The 24,240-nt window shown below is 39.7% G+C and overlaps 4 protein-coding genes across 4 annotated transcripts in view; 3 read left to right on the forward strand and 1 right to left on the reverse strand.

The window, feature by feature from the left end:
* pecr (peroxisomal trans-2-enoyl-CoA reductase) overlaps window positions 1–24,240 on the forward strand; it is a 200,450-nt gene that overhangs the window by 21,458 nt on the left and 154,752 nt on the right. The window lies entirely within an intron of this gene.
* On the reverse strand, window positions 456–3,776 carry LOC128369387 (UDP-glucuronosyltransferase-like). The gene is made up of 9 exons (XM_053330420.1): window positions 3,285–3,776; window positions 3,021–3,084; window positions 2,792–2,940; window positions 2,401–2,528; window positions 2,170–2,263; window positions 1,908–2,033; window positions 1,734–1,821; window positions 1,380–1,599; window positions 456–1,281 (listed from the first exon to the last, which is right to left on the reverse strand). The coding sequence occupies exons 1-9, from the start codon at window positions 3,774–3,776 to the stop codon at window positions 1,011–1,013; spliced, it is 1,632 nt and encodes a 543-aa protein (XP_053186395.1). The 3' UTR covers window positions 456–1,010.
* Window positions 6,511–9,584, forward strand: si:ch211-227n13.3 (uncharacterized). The gene is made up of 6 exons (XM_053330653.1): window positions 6,511–6,629; window positions 7,170–7,238; window positions 7,391–7,869; window positions 8,778–8,853; window positions 8,987–9,106; window positions 9,197–9,584. Exons 1-6 carry the CDS (start codon window positions 6,574–6,576, stop codon window positions 9,582–9,584), a joined length of 1,188 nt encoding a protein of 395 aa, XP_053186628.1. The 5' UTR covers window positions 6,511–6,573.
* Window positions 17,696–19,331, forward strand: LOC128369373 (C-X-C chemokine receptor type 4-like). The gene is made up of 4 exons (XM_053330403.1): window positions 17,696–17,721; window positions 17,833–18,041; window positions 18,139–18,422; window positions 18,622–19,331. Exons 1-4 carry the CDS (start codon window positions 17,707–17,709, stop codon window positions 19,215–19,217), a joined length of 1,104 nt encoding a protein of 367 aa, XP_053186378.1. The 5' UTR covers window positions 17,696–17,706; the 3' UTR covers window positions 19,218–19,331.

The raw sequence follows: 24,240 nt of genomic DNA on the forward strand, positions 1-24,240 counted from the left end.
GCCGGGATTCTATTTGGCATGCGCTCTAGCCACTCATCCACCTGTGCTCCCTGGTCCTGCATTATTACATAATTGTGTCTCTGTATTGCAGTTTGGCCCCAAAATCTAGTTAAGTTTATTTAAGCACATGTGTGTAACATTAACAATGACTGTCAAGTTTAGGTGTCCCAGTTCCCAAAGGCCAGTACGCTGGGATTCCTGTTATTAATCACACATGCTTTTTTCCTGGTCTGACATGTTAAAATGTCTACCACGAAAAAGGTCAGTATCAGAAACCTGGAACCAAAGCAGCTAACTGCTAATGAGCCATCACTATACCTGTGCTTTTTCTTCTCTGACATGCATATTCCTTAAACTCCCTTCCAGTTATGTATATAAGACATATAAAAATACTTCGCTTGGAACCATAATGTGTGTCTGATGTGGTTTTTCCACATGAAAAGTATAATAGCCTCTTTAATACCTGAAATGGCATTTATTCATTTTCCCTCATGACAAAATTCCAGAAAACTACAAATATGCAATTAAATTTGATTTCCTCCTGGACACAAGATATCCCCTACTTCACTGTAAAGTCAATTCTCAGTGTTTGTACACCAGAGGCTTGCTTATAGGCAACTTTCCACTTTCAACAGATGAATGTTTAAACAGTCAAATACCCAACTGGAGGAAAAAGAAGAACAACATTGAGATGAGGAAGGAGACTTGAATAAAGTTGTTTCATCAAAGTGTCACAATATAACATAAATACAGAAAACCTGGGGCCAGGTAGGAGAAGGTCTTTTTGATTATTTTCTGGGTTTCTGCATAAAATATAATGTGACATTTTCTGTACTTTGTGGGAACCTGGAGGCCATCGGGGGAAATGTCTATCTATATCTAGATACAAGGCTATCTTATAAAATAACTAACATAACTCATTTTAATTGGTGTTTCAATGATAATGCTGTATTTCTAAAATAACAAACAGATACAAATGTAATCATTCATTTCATCTTCCTGAGACCAGGTTAGTCTCGCTTCCTCTTCCTGCTCAGTTTCCGCAGGCATAGTTTTAAGCATTTTATAGTCAGTGTTATGAAAATCAGTACTACAGTCACCAGCAGCACTATTACATCCAAGGAGAAGTACTGGAACCAGTTGAGGTCATGGAGAGCAGGTCTGAGATGTTTTGCCCCTTTGTGCCGCATCACAAATTCTGTCCAGTACACTGAGAGGTCGAGTGGGTCAACAGGCCGGTCTTTATGAAGAGCTGACAGCTTCTGTGCATTCTCTTTATAACTGGACAGAGTTGAAGGATACAACACTGAGGTCATAATTCACAATAATGGTGGTAGTTTAAGTCAATGATTTAAAAATATGACCCCCTGACTTCTTACCTGGGGTCATTGATGACCTCGTTCAGCCCCCAAAGAAGGGTTTCTGTAGTGATAGAAAAAATATCCAACACGACTCCTACTCCCCTTCTCACCAACTTTTGGGCATTGTCAGGCTGTTCCCAGTTAAGTGGCATCATCACCATGGGAACAGCATGACACAGGCCTTCAAAAAGGCCATGTGAACCAGCGTGTGTGATGAAAGCCCGAGCTCCAGGATGTGCTAACACAAAATGCACAAACAGTTAGGAAAGCTACTACTAGAAGATGTCTGATGTTATGGTTTATAAAATGTAATCAGTCAAAATTGAGCAGTAAACTTCATATTCCAGCGTGGGATGTGATGTATTTATTTACCTAGAAGATCATTCTGAGGCACCCATTTCATCATCTTCACATTTTCTGGTACATTGTCAGGAACAAGCCCAGTGTATCTCCATATCACCTATCAAAGTGTTTTGACATTTTAATTGTTATAGAGATGCATTATATGGAATGTATCTTCATATATGCTCTTATATATTCCTGTACCTTCTGTGGAATCTGTCTGAAGGCCTCCAGGAAAACAGAGGTTGTCTCTTCTGGTAGATCTGACACCATGCTGCCCAGAGTGAACACTACAAAGCCATGCTCTCCTGACACCCACGAATCCAAGTCCTGCAAAACAAATACAAACACAGAGTTGAGATTTGCATTTGCCTTTCTTTCTTTATTCATCTTTGTATCTTGCTGCATTTAAGTCAGTAGCAAAGTATTTCTGATTCATTTTAAACAGAATCAGAAACAGTCTTACCTCAGGCAGAGGATTTCTCACGTTGCAGTTGATGCCACCCACCAGTACGACATTAGGCATCAGGGGGCGCGGGAACTCCAGTGTGAAGTCAATCCTGTTATATACATGATCAATTATTTCAGTGCGATTTAGAGTCATGCACGTTCACAAATAATGAACAGCAGAGGACAACATTAGTTGTGTATCCCTCACACAAATCTCAACATACTGTAGAACCTTTGAACACGTTACCTCAGCAGCCAGATATCAGAGTGTGACAGAACTTCAGCTATGCCCACTTCCTCTCCCAGGAACTGATAGGCTATGTGGTCAAAGTGCCAATACAGCATGCGGGACATCAGTGGCTCCAGTGCAGCCACCTGTATGTTATAGGTTAACAAACGCATCATAAAATGTGTTGGTGCTCAGAAAAACATCTCAATACAAGTCATGCGAGTAAAATTTTAACAGTGCTGCTAAGTTATAGTATATTTGAGTCAAGTTTAATTGGGTCATAATGACTTACCTATTAAAGTAGCTATGGAGTGCAGACCAGAGTTTTAAAAATCAGAAACATGAAATACATCAACATCCACTCCATGCATCCATCTGTCCATGTACGTGTCTGTCACTAAGTGCTCACCAAAGTGTTGAGAACCCTCTGCTTGAAGCTCATTCTATCTGTGTATGCAGTGAAGAAGCGAGGCACGTATGAGGGTGGGGAGGGACAGCCTGCAGATGCCATATCCAAGGAAAATGGAATGCCCCTCAGCAAATTAACAGTAGGAAGACCTAAAGGGATTTAGCAAAAAGTGATGAGGAAATGTCCAAATTTACAATCACATAGATAATCCAAGTGTGGCAGCACCCACCTAATTTCCAAGCTATCAATGCGCCCGTTGGGACCAAGGGGTCTGTCAGGACAGCATCATAACCCTGCAGAGTGAAGAGGTAAAAAGCAGCTAAGAATATGAATATAATCATTTCTTACTCCAACCTTAATAAGTAACAGCATTGTTCAAAATAACAAGAACACTTTACAGCATAACGTATGGATGTTAGCAGCTACCCCACTTTACAAAGATTAACAACCATTTTCTTTCTATATGAATATGGCTCTGCACAAACACACTCACCTGCTGTGCCAGATGCGAGATGAGACTGGCATTGAAAAGCAGACTCTCTGCACTGATGTGGATTATGCCAATAAATCTCTGGATCCATGAAAACTGTTTCCTTATCTTCTCCATGAAAGACTGTGCAGATTTCTGCATGATGTCCTTGTGTGAAGACAACACAGAATCAATGAATGCCTGGTCATATGGAACAGGATAGGTCAGAGTGTCGTAGTGCTCCCCTGGGCCCATCCTCATGCTGAGCTCCGGTATCACAACAGTGACTCGGTGTCCACGACGACCCATTTCTTGAGCTATGGCCTTTATACCAATCCAGTGACTCCCATCCACAGGTACCACCAGCAAGTTGCCCAAGACAGGTGAAGTACCAGTGTCATTTGCAGGAATGCTGTCAGCCTTTTCTGCCACAGATCCTCTTACCTTATTTACAGCACCATTGACCTCCACATCCATGTTTAGGAGCAAGAAAACAAACACTGCTGCTTTCCACATTGTTCTCATAGCTTCTCTTTGCTCGCTTGTGATCTCAGCTAAAAACCAAAGAGACCTCTTTGCTCCCTGCGTTGGAATATAGATGAGCTGAATGAGCCCTGTGAGTTTGTCTTTAATACCAGGTAAATTATTATTCATTTATTTTATTACTACTTTGCAAGTTACTGTTTATCATTCTGATAATATGCTGGCTTGACATCAACATTACTGAGATGTGCAAACATTAGCCACACCAAGTAGCACGATTCCTGCTTTAATGGTTCAGAGAGAAAAGTTTCATAACTCTAACTTACTTTAGTCATTGAGTAACATAAATTTGTGAATGCATTATGTTCAAAATGTAACCATGTTAGCTTGCTAGCTAATCAGCCCATGTTTTTAAGAGCCCCTTAGCAAAATAGGACTGTTGGGTATCTTAGTTACATTAAAGAATAGTGCAGTGCCAATTGAGTGAACCCTAACCCTAACCCTACCACCCAAGAGTGGGAAAGTATTGAAAACAAGCACTGAGAAAAACCTATGTCTTTACAGCAGAAAGCAAGTGGGGGGACAGACCTCTCTCCACTACTTTATGCTGAGACCTGGCTGGTGCTGCAGAGGGTCACAGAGCAGACACTTATTTATAGCATCTGTTGTCGTTTTTTGTTTTTCATTTGAGGAACATGGGCACATGGGCACTTGTACACGAAAATTAAACTAAATGGCTTTCAATTCTATTCTAAAAGGTAAAATGACAACGTCACAGTGGGCAAGTATTAGCGGTTACAACTTTACATTCCCAGCCCTGCCGGTTTCAGGGAAAACACTGAATATGGTATTTCTGTTTGTCTGTTTTTGCATTCTCCTTTTCCCATATTTGTAGCTCAATACCTTTATCTAATCTGCAAAGAAAAAATCACAAGGTCAACTTTTAGTTGGTCTTACTTAATTTACATGAATTCTATGAACACATTTTTGGAGAAATGCTACATATGAGTTTTAAATACATCATACTCATACATAAATGTACTTACACAATGTGTCCAAGTTACTTGGACACAAATGAAAGAATTTGATGATGATTCCATTTTTTGAAATAATTTTAAGGCAGCTTGAACTGTTTGAGTTGAACTGAGAATGTTCCTGTAATTTACTCTCAGCAGGATGACTAGATAGTTGCTGTCTGATGGCTGGATAGGTGATGTACAGTTTGGGTGGGGTTTGGATTAAAGGGCTCTCCATAAACATCTGCATTGTTTAACAGCTGGTGGTAGTTATGCTTTGACTGGTTGCAGTTTACCATTAAAACAAGACGAATAGGAAGAAGCATAAAAAGAAAAAGTTTAAGCTCCCCTGTGTTTGCCATCCAAGTTAAAACATTAGAAAATGCCATTGTGTCTAGGCAAGACACAAATATTTATTAATTACTGGATAATCTGAGAGGTCATGAAGATAGCCACCCACCTGCTGGTGAAGTGAGAGAAGACCAAAGACAAGTTCTGACTGGATAGGAGAGGCAACTGCCTGAAACCTTGGAGTTTTACATATAAATTTGCCCATCTGTTGCTTGGCCAGTCACCCCTGTGTGGCAGCTAAAAGCTCCTGAAGTAGATACAAACTTGCTTAAAATGAATACAAGAAATAAAAATACAGATTTAGTGAGCGAATTCTATCAGTATACAATTTACAAATACTCAGATTATGTGGACATTTTTACTGATGGATGCTATTTTATGTTCCTAGAATGGATGGAACAATACAGACCAAACAAAATCCTTGATTGCAGGGGAATTGAATTCCTAAGTTCTATTTTCTTAACTCTTACATACTGTCCGGGTCAAATTTGACCCACTTTGACATTTGACAGCTGAAAAAATCCAACAAATACCCTGAACTGTGAAGACTTTTATTAAGTGGCCCAAAATTCACACCTATTCATGCATTCATTCACTTTTTATGAGGGGATTCTTGGTCCTGGTGTAGAAAAATGAACAGTAGGGTGGTATAGGGTAATGTGGGCCACTTTTTTAAATTCTGACTTGTTTACCCTATTTACATATGAATCCAATACATGATATCAACACCTAATACCATTATGAAGGATGTTTCCTTGTTAAGAAGACAATTTATGGTATTGAAATTTCAGAATTTGTGGATTTTATAATGTGGGACACTGGCTTAGAGATACTTTTATTTATACAAAGCACCCTTATCTGCCACAACATTCTGAAATGTGCATAGGCCTACTCATATTTGGTCATTTAGTAGGCTCACAATTTTTAGGTTAAAAAACTAGCCTAGTCTAGTCTGTATGTTCACATGTGTAATTTTAAACAATATAACTTACATGGTAGACATATAGCCTACTAGTTACCTTTAAAATAACTGACAGAAGATAAATGCATTGGAGCTTAGTTGTCCCACATTGGTCAATGTCCCACATTACCCAAATCCACGTAAGGGTTGAGTGCGCACCCAGCAAATCAAGTACACAGAAAAAGTGAAAAACAGCTTTATCTCCATAATTCAGTATGACATAGTTATCAGTCTTTTCACGTGTTTTTAATTTTACAACGTATAATGTGTTGAATTCACTTTAAACGGACCTGGTCGGGATACTGTAGTACCTGAAGATGGCGGTAATGCGACTGAAGCAAACAGCACTGAAGAAGAAGGAGAAATAGAAGAAAATGCGCGCGCATATTCAACGTTTTTTCTGCTCGAGCCGAATGGAATAAACTGCTGCCCGCGAGCTCACCAGTCAGTATGACAGAAAGTAAGCAAGACGCTATTTTCTCTTCATCTGATATCTAGTATAATGAAACAAACAAAACAACCAGCTATGAACATAAGCTATGAACGACCTGAGTCAGAGTAAGTTTTCAATAAGAGTAGCTGTGGTTGTGAAGACGTCGATAATGATAGACACCATTGTGTCTCCGATGAGTCTAGAATAGATTATTTGAGTCTCTAGTTTAGTTGAGTCTGGCTAGTTTAACCACTGAACTGCGATGTAGAAGTGATCGCGTATTTCTTTCGTAATGTAATTCAGAGCTGGATCACTGTGTGTCAGTTGGTTTGGAGTCAGTGCCTTCATTTCAAGCCTATTTTAGCCGATATTCGCCACTTAACTACATCAGCTTGAAACAATAAGCGTCTTTAGGCGTTCCTGTGTGTTGTGGAGGAGTCCTGACTCACATTTGCAGCAGTTTTATTGGCATCTGAGTTAAAATAAAACCAACACAGACAATGAAATAAGCTACCATGTGTAATCTGCTGTGTTTACTGCATGGGATGGGTCAACATCAACAAGTCAACTCCAATCAACTCTGTTGCTGATGCTGTGATGTGTTGTTTTCCACTGTTTTGATGATCTGACTGTAAAGTGTGTTTTAACTATGCGGATGTTTTTAGGCCTGCAGCTGACAACCTTTGTGAAGTGGATGGCTTTCACTCATGGTCCATAAGAGTTGAATATTATAGGTAAGACTACATGAAGGTTTTCTATAAGCGGTCTCAAACTGTGATCCTGGTGAATTAAGATAAAAGCTATGCACCTTAACAAGTACACACCATATTTGCAACTAAACTATAGATGCCTTATCTCAGGTTGTCACTGTTGCCCTCTCTCACAGGTCACTTGAGTATAATCTAAAGTGGGGAAGCCACATGCGTACCAGACAGTCCTCCAGACTCCAAAACTCCTCCAAGAAGAATGCCCAGGAAAGTCCCAGCCCAAATAAAGGTGTTATCCAGGGCCGGGTGAGGAGTAGGAGACATCCGACATGGCTGAAGGAGGCAGACGATGGTGAAGTTAATACAGATGAGGGGGGCAGCCTAGACATCATCGACCTCATCAACAGCACTCACGATGAGGAGCATGTGACGGTGGAGGACGATGGAAAGTTTGTAGAGGTACCTGATAAGGGAGTTGATGAGTCCGATGAAGACTGTGGCTCTGATAACAGCAGCATAGTTTCAGGTCCATCATTCCTACAATTGAATAGTCCCAAGAAGCTGAAGCCTTTATATGGCCTGTGCCAGGCCTGTAGGAAGCTCAACCAGAAGGCAAAGAAGATGAAGGCGCCGATCAAAGATAAAGTCTTAGACAATGGTAAGTGCAGTTGTGTTTTGTTTAACTCTGATATACTCTTCACGTTTGAGTGTTTGACAGTATCAAATCATATTAAGTCTTTCTACAGAAGCACAAATCATTCATGAGTACTTCATCAGTCGTTAATAATTATATGGTCCAACGTTACATAACACTAGAGAACATAACGCTTTCAATCATTGATATTAAATTTAAATGAACAGTATTTCTGAATGGTGGGTTTTGACCATTTTTGAATAAATATAAGTCAAAAACTCAACAAAAATGTGCATCAGCTGCACAAAAACATTTTTAGAAAGTTTTGTATAATCTGGGTCACATAAGGATAAGTAATCACATTTATGGCTAAAAGAAACATTTTTAAAGTGTTTTTTTTTCCCTTCTCTCATATGTAAAATGGGATAAATTACACCGTGAACAGTATGTAAGGGTTAAGCAAGACGGCATGTTATCTATACACCCTGATAGTTTCACTGTGATTTGAAAACATCGGCTCGATGACGTAATTGTGAAAGTCAAAGCAGCAAAACCTTGCCTTCTAACCAAAGTTATGATAGAGTTGCTCTTCCTGGTAAGAATTGTGTGTTTGTCATTGAGTTCACTTTAACATCACAGTTGTATTTGGCAGCATGCTGACAACAGACCAACTAACTGTCTGTCTGGTAAAATGGCCCAAAACATCTTAGAAAGTTTCTAAAACTGAGGATCTTGCAGGGTCAGTACTTGCAAGACTACAACTAGATTCCTTTTGAGATTATTTCCCATCCTGCTCCTTGTGGAAATTTAGAAGAACCACCATAACTGTGGCAGGGTCGCTCAAGGGTACAACACAAATAATTGGTAGGTTGGTCTATATTCAGGGCACAGATGCCTTCAAGATTACATGTATTTTGTGGTTTGTTCTTCAGATCCCTCCTCCCTGACATGTGATCAGTGGGTCCTGCTTAAACAGTGGAGACCAAGGAGGCTGCCTGACTCAAGAAGGTACAATTGCTTGTGTGTACTATATGCGTATGGTTACGGACTTAAGTGGAACTGCTTTCACAGACAGACAGCAGTTCCCAAGAACATTTATATGCTGTCTGCTAATCATACCCCCACCTCTCTGTTTCGACAGGGATCTTTTGATGCATGTATGGCTTGTGGAGAAAAGGCTGCTGGAAACAAAAGTAAAGCGAAGCGAGCAGTATTTAGGAGACTCATCTGTCTGCTCAAGGTCGCACACTTTCCTCCAGAGGTAAAGCCGCTGTACACAAGACACATATCTCCTGCAGTCAGCGCATTTACCTCGGAAATGACTTGATTGTGATGCGTTTTTTTGTGTCAGGAACCTCAGGCAGTGTGTCAAAGTGCCGGCGAAAAAGCAGAGAAAGAACAAGAAGAAAGGGAAGAAGAGAGCAAGAGATGATTCTCAGAGTTCTCGCGTCGCCAAGCAGAAGCGTCTCCACAGCAACAATGCAGGTCGACACACCAGCATTAACTGTGCCGATGACAACGGGCACAGTAGGAGTCCTGATTCTGAGGGTTGGCGCGATGAAGAGCGTGAAGATACAGCAGACGCACATGTGACTGAGTTGACCCCGTTCTCAGTCACCTACACACCGCCAGTACACATCCCAACCAAGCAGAAAGCAGCGAGGAACGCGACTGGATTTAGAGGCTTGCTTGCCCAGATACGTGGCAACAGCAGCATGATTGTCAGAGAAACACGTTGACTGACCTTTTTTAAGCTAAAATGAAACAAGTACAGTATTAGTACCCACACACTGATGCAGCAAGTGCTTATTTGTTTTTTACTCAGCTTGGTATTTTTTAGGCATGCAGAGAACAATTCTTTTCATTATTGATTCATTTGCATTTTTTTAATAATACCAAAAAATGCCTGTTTTGTTTTTTTTTTCTTGAAATGTGTCGTTTTGTCCGACCAACATATGGCAAAAAAAAAAGCCTTAAATCTTCACATTTGAGAGTTAGAAAAGCACCAATTTAGGTTTGCTTTAAAAAAATGGCCAACACAATTATTCAGTTATTATTCAGTTCCAGATGCCTTTGCTAAGTATTGCAGCTCTGATATTGTTCTGTTTTTTGTCATTTATATCAGCTAAGCATTGCAGCTCTGATATTGTTCTGTTCTAAATACCACTAAGTAAATAATTGCATGTATCTGTCCCATAATGTTAGTTATTTATTCTGTTTAAATTACCGAGAAATGTTTATTTAAAACTTTATACAACAGAATCTGTCTGTAATAAATGTTTTTTTTTTCTTCTTCACATTCATGCTGGTTTTACCTGAAAACAGACCAACTTATTTATTACTTTAACATTTGCATCAGCAGCAGGAGTCAGAGCACAAACTCAACATCAGCCTCCAGCCAAATGTTGGTAAAACATACAAGAGGCTGGTAGATTTGTGTCACTCACAATCCAAAAAAACAATTGTAATCTGTGGTAATGAGTGACTGGTACAATTTGATCATTCAGTATCCATTTGGCTGATGGACAAAAAAGTTAAAAAAGTGATGAAAGTTCTCTTAAAAGTTCAAAGTTGGAAAGATGTCAGAAAACCATACTTGGGAATAGAGCAAGGTGTTCTATTTCCAATGTGTTAAAATGTATGTGTTCTAGCTGCAAAAACAATATACTAAAAACTAATTTACTTAACTATCAATGAATGTCAACTATCAACATAGTGGAAGTATTTTTAAGACCAGTTCTTTGTCAGAGTTTGACAGTGTTGTTAAATCCACATGGTGGCGCCACTTCATACTTTTTCAAACTGGTTTCAGGTTTGCAGATAAACACAAAGATCATACAAGAAGTAAGGAGAACGAGATCATCTCATACTTTTGAACCCTACTATAATTTGTATATTATAAACAATTTATGTGTGTATACTGTATATACAGTGCATATACCAAACCATCCCTGTGGTCAATATCAATAAAATGTAATTACAAATTATGTCAGTTAATACAATTTTAATTGCCCACCTTTGTTTTTGTTAATAATAATAGTAATAAAAATAAAAGAAATAAAAACATTACTGTAATAATATAAGATGGAATAGAATAATAAAACTAACAATTAAAAACAGTACATAGTCAAAGTAGCAACAAAACAGAAAGAATGAAAACAATTTAAAAAACTAAAATTGTTGACAGATGTTCTGTAATTCTTTTCAGCTGTTCTTTACTGGAGGGGTTTTATTGCTCTACCTTCTGCTTTAAAATACTCCAAACATGTTCTGTTGAATTCAGCCAGCTATCTTAAGTTAGTATTAGGGTATTCAAGCTTGCATTCAAAGTGCCATCTATAAATGTCATCTCTTCTTCACCTTCTGCACTAATGCATCCTCATATCAGCACACTCCCCTCCATGTTTCACAGTCAGCACTATGCAGTCACTGTGGTAGTCCTGGCCAAGTTCACACTAAACATTCTGTTTGTCAAAGATTAATCTTGCAGTTTTGTGCTGTTTTCTGAATGTCCTTTGCACTGTCTGAACAGTCACTGAAACACAAATTTCCACAGATAATCTTTGTGCCAAGTCAGTTTTAATGCATGGTTGCATAAGCAGCAAATTATGTGTGTTGTCATTTTTCGAGGATGGCCACTGCACCTTCTCTTATTGGTAGTAAGGGTCCTCCTGTGCCCCCTAACCACTGCTGCAGCTATGTTTTGGTGATCTTGCACCATCTCCCATCTTTATGAACAATCTGATTTCTTACAGTTTCTCACCATGTGGAGCCATGTTGCATTAGACACAACCCAGGCCAAAATTGACAAAAAAACCCTGGTGTTCACAGGTTCTTTTATAGCTTGTTCAGGCAGTAAGTCTTAATTGTAAGTCTCGTGTACTCATGTTGCTTTGAGGTTGCACCTGGAGGCCTGTATTTTCAATGCAGTCTATCTAACCTGTTTGTATTTAATTAATATACCTTACACTTCACACCAACAATGCTACAGTTATTGGAAGATGATGTTGAAAGTCGAATCTCAGCCTGTTGCAATACACTTCTAATAATGACAGACACTGACACACACACACACACACACACACACACACCACAATACAAATATGAATACAATAGTTCGGCCATAATCACAAAACTATAAACTGCTGTGAAATGACATCACCAAGTTAACCTTCACTATCATGTAATTGAAAAACCACAACTTCCTACAAAGGTCATAAAACCAAGGTGGATTTTAATTGGAGTCCTTGACTTAAACTAATAAACATTCCTATATTCCAGGGTGAATTTAAGGCGTGTTGAACTGTTTTAATGATGGCCATATAATTACAGGACATGGATTATTCTTTATGTTTAATCACTGCAGGAAGGACAGATGTTTCTAGTATGCCTTCATACCATCATACCATCAGCTGTAGATGCTGTGAGGCTAAAGGATGGTGGAGTGGAGAAAAGCGTACAGCCAGACAGGATGGTATAAGTAACAGCCGGCAATAACACAGATATATGAGTCAACACACACACACAATTACCCATTTTAATCCTAATTTATCCTTTAATCCATTTTAGAATATATGGAAAATTGAGAGAGACCAACATGGTGTTTGGGTCAATCAGTGAACAAATTCAATAAGGCTGACTAGGTTAAAATGCCTTGGTTATTAACTTCCTCAGAAATGTCTGTTGGCACAAACAAACTCTACCAATCACAGTGAGCAGAAAACTTAAAGATGCTTATGTGATTCCCTTGAATGTGACCTCTTTTCATTGAAAGCAGGCCAGACTCTACGACTTTTGGCGTATGTCATGATAATGTGGGATGACATCATGGGCCCATTAATCCCATGAGCTGTCTGTACGCTGCTGCAGAACATTTTTACAGGCATGCTGATGGCATTAGAAACACCTGATGCCCCCCACAGGGTTTTATTAGGCCCTAATGTGAACTCAAACAGGTCCAGCTCAGGTGCACTAACGATACACCTGTCTCATTTTGCTAGAGGGGCCCTAGAAGAGCCTGTACTGCTCAGTGTACTCTGGTTTAATTCTATGACAGCTGTGTTGGATAATGGAGTAATAGTGAGGGAATGAGGCCCATGTTCACTGTATGACCACAGGTCTGCTGACAGCTCAAAAATCTAATGTGAACATAAACATGAAAAGTGAACATTGGTTCTACATTTACTGATTATATTGCACTCTTCACTCTGGAAAGAATGGAACTAATACGTTTGAATGATTTGCTTTAGGATCATTAATTTAACACAACACTGTTTCTCAACAATATAGCTCTAAAAATGGACTATTATATTAGCTGATGAACAACAGCACAAATGCACCAGAGACTATTGTTTTTTTGTGTGTGAAATGGACAGTTTTTTCCAGACCTAGGAATAACAAAATTTGTCTCAAACTTCTTAAAGTCTGAACACAATTCTGACACAACCTGCTGAAATACATCTCAGTAACCTCTCATGAGTCAATCTCAAATATTGGAAGGAGGTTTAAGACAGAAGAAGTGTGTCGCTGGCAAGTCTTTTGGATTTGGGATGTATTCACCCATTCAGCTCTCTTTAATTACAAAGGATCTTGCTGAGATCTGATTTATCTCTGGGCACGGGAGCTGCAAGGAGAATGTCAAATTCTGACAAAGGAATATAGACACTGCTCTTAAAACAGAAAAATGAATGTTATTCTGTGTTGAGTGCACAGGCTCGTTGGCTCAGATGTGAGCAAAATCTAATCAAATAGCAAAATTGAATTATATACCCTGTGCACAGTTTTCGATTAGTATTGACTAACTTCTTGGTACAGTTGTACCCCAGCCACCACTTAGAAAATACCGTTCAGGACACAGTCTGGTAATTGGTACAGGAGCTACAGGTCAGTATTTAACTTTCAGGCCTACAACATGCCTACAACATGACTAATTGGAACATACTTAATGTTCACATTTACTCCTTTCTCAGAGACAATAACAAAAGGGATCTATTACTACTGCAAGGGAATGGCAGAGGTTAGGATTAATAGTGACAATTTTAAAGGGACACTCCACCTTTTTACACATAAAGGTCAGTTTACTAGACAGTGAGTGAGTGATTACTCAGTCTTTAAAAGCAGCTATAGAATTTTTTCTGTGGATCTGGAGGAAGAGTTCCACAGTCTGTGAAAACAAGCCTGATGTTGTCATCAGGGTTATTACCTCGGCTGACGCATAGAACTTAGATTTATAACCCAAAGTAGTGTAACAAAGTGGTGGTGAAATTGAAAATCTGACTTTAATAGGCAGGACAGTATCAATTTAAGACCTTATACAGTTGTATCATGGGAATTATAGTATTCAGTGTTTTTGGAGCAAAGTTCATATTAATAATATACAAGGTGGTTAAAAGTCAATATTATACACCATTTATTATATTGCCACAGTTAAAGCACTGGTAATCTGTTTCTAACATTCTATGCCAAAGAAAATGCAAAAATTTGGGCTTACCTTTAATACCCCCATTACAATATCTTCATGTTAGAATTAGATAAACTATTATTATATTGTTATATGTATTTTATATATGTTGTATATTATTTTTGATTTTATGTTTATTCGACTAGTACTGTTGGGTCTTATTCTATCCAGCTCTGCTCAATCATCAATTCAGTTTTCATTTTTTTCTCCTCTATCTTCTACAAGATGTATTGACTATGAGAGCGGAGACCTTAAACACTCCCTGATGCTTCTAGCAGCTTTCACTTTACAATAAACAATAACTTCCCTGGCTTCACTTCACTGGGCGGCAAACATCTATGTACAGATGGGAAAATGTAGTAGTTAGCGTCCCACGCTCCACAGTCACCTATCTCTTGATCATATCCCTCACCTGATCTATTTTTATCCAGGCTGTGTGGGAGCAGTGGGTGAAAGCAGTGATGCTAAGTTGGCGGAGAGAGTCCAGTGATTAGTTAATGAAATTGGATTATGTTTCATGTGAAAACCAGAGTTTCTCAAAGGTTAATGTCATATTCACATCACTAGCCCGGCACAGCAACTGGTTGTGTAGTTTGTTAATCTCTCCTCAGTGCCAAGAGTTGATGGGTGATTAACTGTCTGTTTGCAGCTGCTGATTACCGGGAATAAGATGCCCTTTGGTGCCAATCAACAAAGCTTTGGCAACCTTCAGTCATATCCACACCTCCCCCCATCGCCACTTCCCATTTCCTCTGCTGGGCCTCCTCCTTTTACTTTCATCTTCTTGTGAAAATTCATGAATGTGAAAATGAACGCATAAAATACATGCAACCATAATCAGCTCGATCCACTTAATGTAGAGTTGAAGATGTAGTGGGTGTATATATCTCTCTGTTCCTCTCCCTCCTTCTTTCTCACTCAATCTGCTTTCAGACTGTTTGCTTTCTTAAATGAACGTAATAATACAAACAGAGGATATATTGCTTTCTGTGTACTCCATCTTATTACATCCATCCCACAGGGTCAACTCCGAGGCAGAAGGATGCCTGGAAGATGCACTTTGTCATCTGTGTATAGAACCACTGTGATACTGAGCTGGGAGGTAGGTCCGAAATTAATGGGAAAACAGGAGACACAGGGGAAACACATGGAAACACAAGAGAAACAACTCCGAGGCACAGCTGAGGCTGAGACAAGGACAGAGTATGGGACAAACTCAATGTTTACTACAGTGATCATGTTCATAATGAAGGTAGTGTAACAGTGTGGCTCACTGTTGTGTTAACAAAGGCTTCAATGAAGCTCTATAGTAGAGACTGCACAGACAGTACTTGTTAATAGAATCAATTAATTGTTGATTTTGGTGAATTGTTGACAATAAGAACATTTAGAAAATCAACAGACTTACAAAAAAAACAGTGTTTTCAATTGGTCAGTGTTGCAGGTTTGGAGTTTACTCAGCAATGTTATTTTTGACATTTTTGTGCTGATACCAGTGAACCTGGGGGAAGGGTGGGGAATAGGAGACTAAAAGATAAGGCTGAGAGTAGAAAGAAAGTATGTTTTTTGCACTGGGTTCCCTGTTTACTTATGGGATTAGTGTGTTGGGAGAGGATGGGGAATTACAGTGAGAACTGCCAGGAAATGTGTCTGCTGACACACTTGGTATTACAGACAGGTATGTGGGATGGGTAATTATTACTTGAATAGCAACATCTGCATTCAAATGCAACATTGGAAAAATCAATTAAAAAAAAAATTTTAGGAGTTAAAATTGCTATTTAATAATTCCTTTTCAGTCTTAAAAATAATATGAATATGAAATTAATTGAATTTTGGTGTCATTTTACCTAAAGTTCCTCTATTTAGTATTTATAATCAATATAAGCAATATCTATAATAAACAAATATACAGTTAATAAAGTTAATATCAGTTAATAAAAGGATTTAGTGGCATCTAGAGGTAAGGTTGCAGATTGGCCAAATAGTGAGAAAGGCCCTCTATGGAGCGATTGCTTGGTTTCCTAGAACAGTTCTAGGATACTGTAGATACATGGCAGTGAAACAAGGTGGGCTCCATGGAAGAACTGTGTCAAGTGTATCTGCCACGGCACAAACATGAGGATGACCTGTTTAGTTAGGTTTAGGCATGAGCAGTGAGATGGTTGCATACAGAAAAATACCAAATTTGGCCCAAATATCCAAAATCAAATGTTGACCTTTTTTTGGTAAAAATGTTATCGGGTATATGAATGTATACAAGATGTAGGAGATGTAGATATAGGTCAGTCTGGTTTATCTGGTTTTTCTTGGTTGACATATTGCATTGCTATGTTTTGCATGTGGCCCAGATCTGGGAAACAGGAGCAGACCACCATCAATCCATGTGTTATGTGGGCTGGATCTGAGCCACAATAAATTTGCTATTTGGGCAGGGTTAGGGGGTTTTTTTGGGGGAGGGGGGTTGTCGTGTAATCAAGTGGACATTTCGTCTAGACTGCAATTAGACACTTCTATCCTATGTAGTTATGAAGGATGATTGTTAGTTTCAGATGATTAAACACCAATGAAAACATAATTATGAATATTAAATTCCATTTTTGCCAATACATCCCCTTTAATCCCCTGTTGCTTGTTTTGTTTTTTGTTTTTAATTCGTTTTTGGGTGGCATGCTGCTTACACTTTTAAAATCAAAGTGCTGCGAAACTGAAACTGTGTTGAAGCAGGAAACGACTCATGAGATTCAAAATGATTCATGAGATGGAATAATGATTGTCTGAAACATTAGTCAGAAAGATGACACGTCAACATCACAATCATACTCAAGGGTCATCAACACTGAATGATCAGAGACTCCTACATCCTGGTGAACAACAAAGTACTGTAGAACATGACGTTTCTCCTCTCCCTGCAGCTGTCTCCTCCTCGTGCATGTTCATACATACTTACATGCATCAAATAAGACGGTGACGCAAATAGGACGAGTAGGTTCACACCCCAATGAGAGCTGAATCTCCTGCTGCTTGTCCTGGTTTAACAGAGCATGGAGTTTGGAGACATGCAGTTACCCGCACGCACGCACACACACACACACACACATACGCGTGCACGCACACTCACTTATTGTCTGATCCTCATCTGTGCTCTTTCCTATTGCCAATAGGTCCTGATTATCTCTAACCAGGGGTCTCAGGGCCAAAACAATTCAAGCAGCGCACACACACAGTACCGTATCCTGTGATAGAACCACTATCAGCACCTGACACCTCGAAAACAGGAAAAACGTTTCAACGGGAGCACAGATGTGTTGGAGTGTTTGGGGGAGGAGCATGAACAGAGCTATATAACCCCTGCAGAGAAATTTCAACTTCACTCTGTTGACGAAGGAGAGGCCTCCATCATGTCGTACTATGAGGTAAGTTAGTCTGGACAAGCCATGGTGGTCATGTAAATAATTTGTGTTTCAGATGAATGAGAGTTGCTTTTTGCTTTCTGCCTTTAATCATCATCATCCATCTGTCTCCAGCACATCGTCTTTGACTATGACCTCAATGATACGGGTTCTGGCTCTGGGTCTGGTGAACTCGGGGTGGATCTGGAGGAGCCTTGCGGCAGGGAGCATGTGATGATCACTAACCTTCTGCGGGTCTTCTTGCCTGTGGTCTACGCCCTCATCTTCACCCTGGGCATCACAGGAAATGGCCTGGTTGTCATCGTGCTGGGCTGCCAGCGCAGGTGAGAGGACATGTGGAGTGTTTCATGTTTGTCTTCAATAGATTCCTTATGGAGAGTTTGTATAATTCAGTTTCTTTCCTCATGTGTTTGTCCGCAGGTCGAAGTGCAGCCTCACAGACCGGTATCGACTCCATCTCTCAGCTGCTGACCTCCTCTTTGTTGTGGCGTTGCCATTCTGGGCGGTGGACTCAGTCAAGGGTGACTGGCGCTTTGGAGCCGTCACCTGCGTTGGTGTGCATGTGATCTATACAGTCAACCTCTACGGCAGCGTGCTCATCCTCGCTTTCATCAGTCTGGATCGCTACCTGGCAGTGGTCCGAGCCACAGATACAAACACCGGTGGACTGAGGCAGTTGCTGGCTCACAAACTGGTATATGTGGGTGAGTGTCGAAAGATTGATCTTCTTTCTGACTTTCATTTGTTGTCCTTTTCTCGCCTTTTTCTTTCCCGCTTTACACCTTATCTCACTAAATCCTGTATTTCTCGTCTACTGTCATTTAGTTTTTATCTCATGTCATCTTTTTTTGTTTACTTTTACTTCCACAGTTCTTAATCTTTCTATCTCCCCCCTCCCTGCAGGTGCTTGGTTGCCTGCTGGTCTGCTTGCGGTGCCCGACTTGATATTTGCCCGAACTGAAGAAGGAGGAGAAGGGGCAACTCTGTGCCAGAGATTTTACCCAGAAGAAAATGCTCCTCTCTGGGTCGCAATCTTCCACCTCCAGCTGGTTCTGGTGGGATTGGTGATCCCAGGCCTGGTCCTTTTGGTGTGTTACTGCGTGATCGTCACCAGGCTGACCCGAGGCCCACTAGGGGGTCAGAGGCAGAAGCGGCGAGCTGTCAGGACCACCATCGCTCTGGTGCTTTGCTTCTTCGTGTGCTGGCTGCCCTATGGAGTGGGCATCTCTGTGGACGCTCTGCAGCGGCTGGACGTGCTGCCTCGGAGCTGCAGGCTAGAGGCCACCCTGGGTGTGTGGCTGGCCGTGGCTGAGCCTATGGCGTTTGCCCACTGCTGCCTGAACCCGTTGCTGTACGCCTTCCTGGGAGCAGGGTTCAAGAGTTCAGCCCGCAGAGCCCTGACTCTGAGCCGAGCATCCAGTTTGAAGGTTTTACCACGAAGACGTGCTGGGGCCTCCACGACCACAGAGTCCGAGTCGTCCAGTTTACATTCCAGCTAGTGTTTGCTTGTGTTGTGTGTGTGTGTGTGTGTGTGCATTTGTATATACTGTATGTGTGTGTGTTTTGGAAAAGTACGTTTACACAAAGTATCTGAGAAATTAAGGAGCTGTCTGCTGGCACATGACTTCTCTCTTTCTCTTGTAAATAGTTTTGTATGATTTGTTTTCAGTAATGCTGTGCTTGTATGTTGTTGTAAACATTTGTAATAAAATATGCTAAAATACTATATTTGTGAAAGTATCTTTTCTTGTAAGAGTTTTTTTTCTTGCTTCCTGAGTGAAACAATGTGAATTCCAGGCTTGCAAAACCACTCAACCACAACCAAAGCCACCCTTTTCAAATCTCCTCATCAGAGGATGTGATAGATATCAATGAAACCCAAATCAAATAAATAAATTCAAAGTCTACTAACCAGGCTAATGAGTTGAGGGAGGAAGGCTTTACTGAAAACATGTTGATAGGAGACAGGAAGGGACGAACAACAAACTCAACTAAAAAACAAGGCTGGAAATCACGATTTAGAAATACTCCCATTACTGCTCATGTTTACTTAGGGGTCAGTGCAGATTCTTAAAGTAGAAGGTGTTGAAATGAGTTGGTAGTATAGGTGTGTGCTCTGCTAATCTGTATCATCAGCAGCTTGTGTCCCATATGTATGTATTGATTCATAGTCACTCAACCGTCTGAAGTCACTGATCCGGGGCACGAGCACAGTACAGTTAACATGAATAATGAAACCTTGGGTTTGAGAACGGGACGTGTGATAGCCAGGTGTATCTGAGTCACAGATATGAGTGTGTGTGTGTGTGTGTGACACAGAGAGAGAGAGAGAGAGAGAGAGAGAGAGAGAGAGAGAGAGAGAGAATGCTTGTGAAAACAGGTTTTTATGGATGTTTATGTGTTTTGGATGCAGGTTAGATTGATGTTGATGATATAAACAGTTTGGTTCTTCTACGTGAGAGAGAGGGGAGCGTCAGGGGGTCAGGAGGTCCTTTTTTCCAGTGCTTAAATGCACACACACACACACACACACACACACACACACACACACACACACACACACACAAAGTGCTTCCCACATACCCACTTCCACTTGGAAGTGAGAGAAACAGAAGCTGGAAGTTTACTGTGTCCCATTTCCTGGAGCAAAGAGGAGGAGGATGGAAAGGTGTGCTGTGAGAGAGACGAAAAGGAAGAATACAGTAAATCAGCATTGCAGTGACTCTGTTGCGATGTGACTAAGTGTGTCCATCACAGTGACTGTATCCTGTGTTTATGTGGCTTTGTAAGTAGAAATGTCTCCACAGTCATTTGAGTAGAAAACTGTTTCATATAAATTAGCCCTGCTGTTCTGTCTTTCTCTCTCTTTCTCTCTCACACACACACACCAACACACAATTCTCTTCTATTCATAGCGTATTCAAAACAGGAAAGACTTCCTGCGGCTCATTTTAGGAAAAACAAGCAGTGAAAAACAATCAAACACCCAAGCTCTACACTCTCCAACGCCAACACCAAACACTGCCATAACATGAAGGAGAGAATGAATGACCACATATTATGGTTATGTGCAAAAATACAGTAAATATGTAAAATCCTAAAACAAATCATGTTCACTTTAATGAAGGAGATGAAATATTATGTGTTTTAGCCAAACTTTCTCCTTCAAAAGTGAGAGTATAAATAAATGATTAGAAAACACCCCAAAGACTATTTCAGTCATTTTTGGTATGTGGCCCATATTAGCCATATCATATGCCAAACACACACATTGACAGTTCAAGGTTCATAATGACACCGAACTTGCATTGCAGATTCGGTATCTCTATGTATTTATGTCTTATTAAATAAAATGTTTTGTGATAAAGAAATGTTGCAGGAGAACCCCCCCCCCCCGCCCCCACTCTGCTTAAAGTAGCCCTATTTGTCATTCACAAGCAGTATATAACCATTTAAAGATGCCCTGCAGGCATGTTTCAAGATATACACGGCTCAACTAATAATTTGTGTCTAATATTTTCAGTTACCTTATTAAAATTCTTCTTCGAGTTGAACACTGGATCACATTTGGCCACAAACTAGTTGTGATGTCACAAATCATACTCATACATACACACTTTAAACTCAGATTAAACAGAATTAAGCTGAACACTAAGAAACTTTCCCCCTTCAGCAGATGAATATAAAAAACAGTCTTCCAGTGTCAAACTCTGCACAGTGAAGCTCAAACATCCAACTCTAGGAACAAGACCAACACATTTTTGAGTGGAGGGACTTTGAAAATAGTTTATAACACACTATAATGTAGTTTTAAACAGACATAAGTGTTCTAAAAACTGTGACATCATAGTAAAATAGAGCTGTGTGGTAATATAAAAACTGTTTTCATAACAACAGATGTCATATACTGACACACTTAAATATTTCCTTGGTTACTTAAAAACTTTCAGCAGGTGATTCACCTGCTCAGCTGGACTGGTGTCCGACTAGAACACACTGCTTGATGGTTGCCTCATCTTTACGATCTTTTTCAGATATTTTTGGAGCCTTTTGTGCCTTTCTTTGAGAGGTGACAGTAAAGAGATGACAGGAAATGTGGGAAGAGACAGGGTATGACTACAGTCTATGGGTAGGACAGCCAACAAAGGTCTCTGTCTTAAAATTAGATTTCTATGTATAAAAATAACACTACAACTAGCCCTGCTCTCTTCACTCAGTACTGATGTGAACAACCTTGAACATGTCACTTTAACTTGAGTCTGTTTCATTTCACATCCAACATGCTGGTGCACACAGTGAAAACAATGACAATGTGTCACCACCTGTAAACAAAAACATCAGGAAACAACCATTTTTAAATCATTTCTCCCTTCTTTTCTTTCATATCCTGCTGCTCTTGCATCTGTTATTTCCCATCATGTCCTCGTTCACCTGTTCACCAAACATCTGACACCATCATTATGTGTCTGAACAAGCTGGTTGGACGCCTGCATCACGATACCCCTACATTACATAAGAGCATACAATAAAAGCATGTTCAAGTAGTGCCACCATTTCATTTCATTGATGATAACACTTTGACTTCATTTTTTTTTTTGAGTTTTTAAATGGGGGGTATAACTACTTTAATATTAGCAAGACATCTGAATGCTTTTCCCACCACTTTGTTAATCAGTTAAATACTTAATTATCATCATAATAATAATAACAATATTAATAATTGGACTATTTGATCTTGTTTTGAAACCTTGCTACAAGCCTTTCTCACCAATTTTGAGGATACTGATGCTCGTTATGGTTTGTGTGTGTGTTAGGGGGTTTGTCTCTGTGTGTGTGTGCTTGCCTACAGATGTTCAAGTTCCCTCATAGTCAGACAGACGAGTTTCCTGCTGCTGAACAATCGTGGGAAAATCAGAGGTCAAGACAAAGAGAGAAATAAAGAGGGAGAGAGGGAGACTGGGTCGCATCCAAATGGCCTGCGATAACTTCCTGCCTTGTTCCTGGTGGATTAATACAATGTGACAGGTGAAACCAATAGCCTGCTGGAAGCGTTTGTATTGACCACAGCGGCAGATGGAGACGTGAGAATGATGTGAGAACAAAAATAGAAATTAATAGAATAATAGAATAGAAATCTGTGTGAAGCCTTGCAGATGGTCCCAGGACTGAACCTAGCTTTTTTGTGTGTGTGTGGAGATTGAGAGTCCCCTCTGTGTTTTTTCCCCTGGGTGCTCCTGCTTTGCCCAACATTAAAACACATGCATGTTAGACTAACCCATACTGTTGCCCTTGAGCAAGGCACTGGCCTAAGAACGAATGGAGGCTGTAATATGGCGGTTGACTGCTCCTGAACCAATGTCTTTTATACAGTTCTATCACACTTTATTTTAACCTCCCCTGTGTAGCATTTATCAGCAGTGTTGAACACTTAAAAGCAGTTTTAAACAGATGACAGAAAAGGTTTTCAATGTGGGAGGAAAGTGTCTTCAGGGGAGGCTCAGTGAATGGAAGGAAACCTTATTATATTAGTTATTAAATGAGTTTAAAGAAATAGTTCAGAGATACAGTAGTTTTAGGGGAATTTTACTCTTCTCTCACTTTCCCAGAATCAGAAACTAATAAATGCCCTCAGAGTCAGACTGACCTCTTTATGTATTTGGTGTAGTCTGGATTATATCAGACAGCAATATAAGGCTATCTTGGCTCAATTGTTGAGTGTCTATGGGATCAAATATCATAATTGTGATCCTATAGGCATCCAGGATATGAGCATAATAAGTGGTGAGGGTTGCCCTTTTCTAAGCCTTGTCAGAGGTAAGGACAATAGTCTCAGATTTTAAAAACGCCTGCACTGTGGTGTAGTTGTAAGCAGATTTAAAGACATTTTATGTGCTTATTCATTTTGCCTACACTCATAACTTCTCCAATTAAGCTTCTTTTTTATGGGGCAATAATAAGCGACTGACACACAGTATAATGTAATTGTGTGTTATAAATCATTTATTATTGTTTTATAGGCTTAAGCAAATATGAACACAGTCATGCTTAGAATTGTTTATGAATGTGTTCAGACATGTTGAGCATGAAGACTCCTTCTTTACCATGGAAACATATGAGGGTTTTTTTTTTTTGGTTTTTTTTAACTCAAGGTACGTTTCTGCACAGCTTTCAGCCATATCTAATGGCCTTAATAAGCTGATAGAGTTATCATGGAGAGTGAATAGTATTCATAAACAAAATAATCTATAAAAATATGAATAATTGATTGGGTACCACTGTCATGTAATAATTCATGCATGCTTCAATAGAGGAATTCAAATGGAGTGACAAATGTAGTCATAATCACTTTAAAATGCCCTCATATCATCACCAACTACAATATCATGTGTTATAAATCATGTCAATTATTTATGTTAAACTTATTGAATGCTAAATGTAGGGGAAGAGATTAAAAGAAAGTTTATTTTTGCCTGTTTCGTTATCAGTCAACAATTAATTTCATACTTAGTTTATTAAGCAGTT

This window comes from Scomber japonicus, chromosome 12 (assembly GCF_027409825.1).
Source record: "Scomber japonicus isolate fScoJap1 chromosome 12, fScoJap1.pri, whole genome shotgun sequence".
NCBI classification, from domain to species: Eukaryota; Metazoa; Chordata; class Actinopteri; order Scombriformes; family Scombridae; genus Scomber; species Scomber japonicus.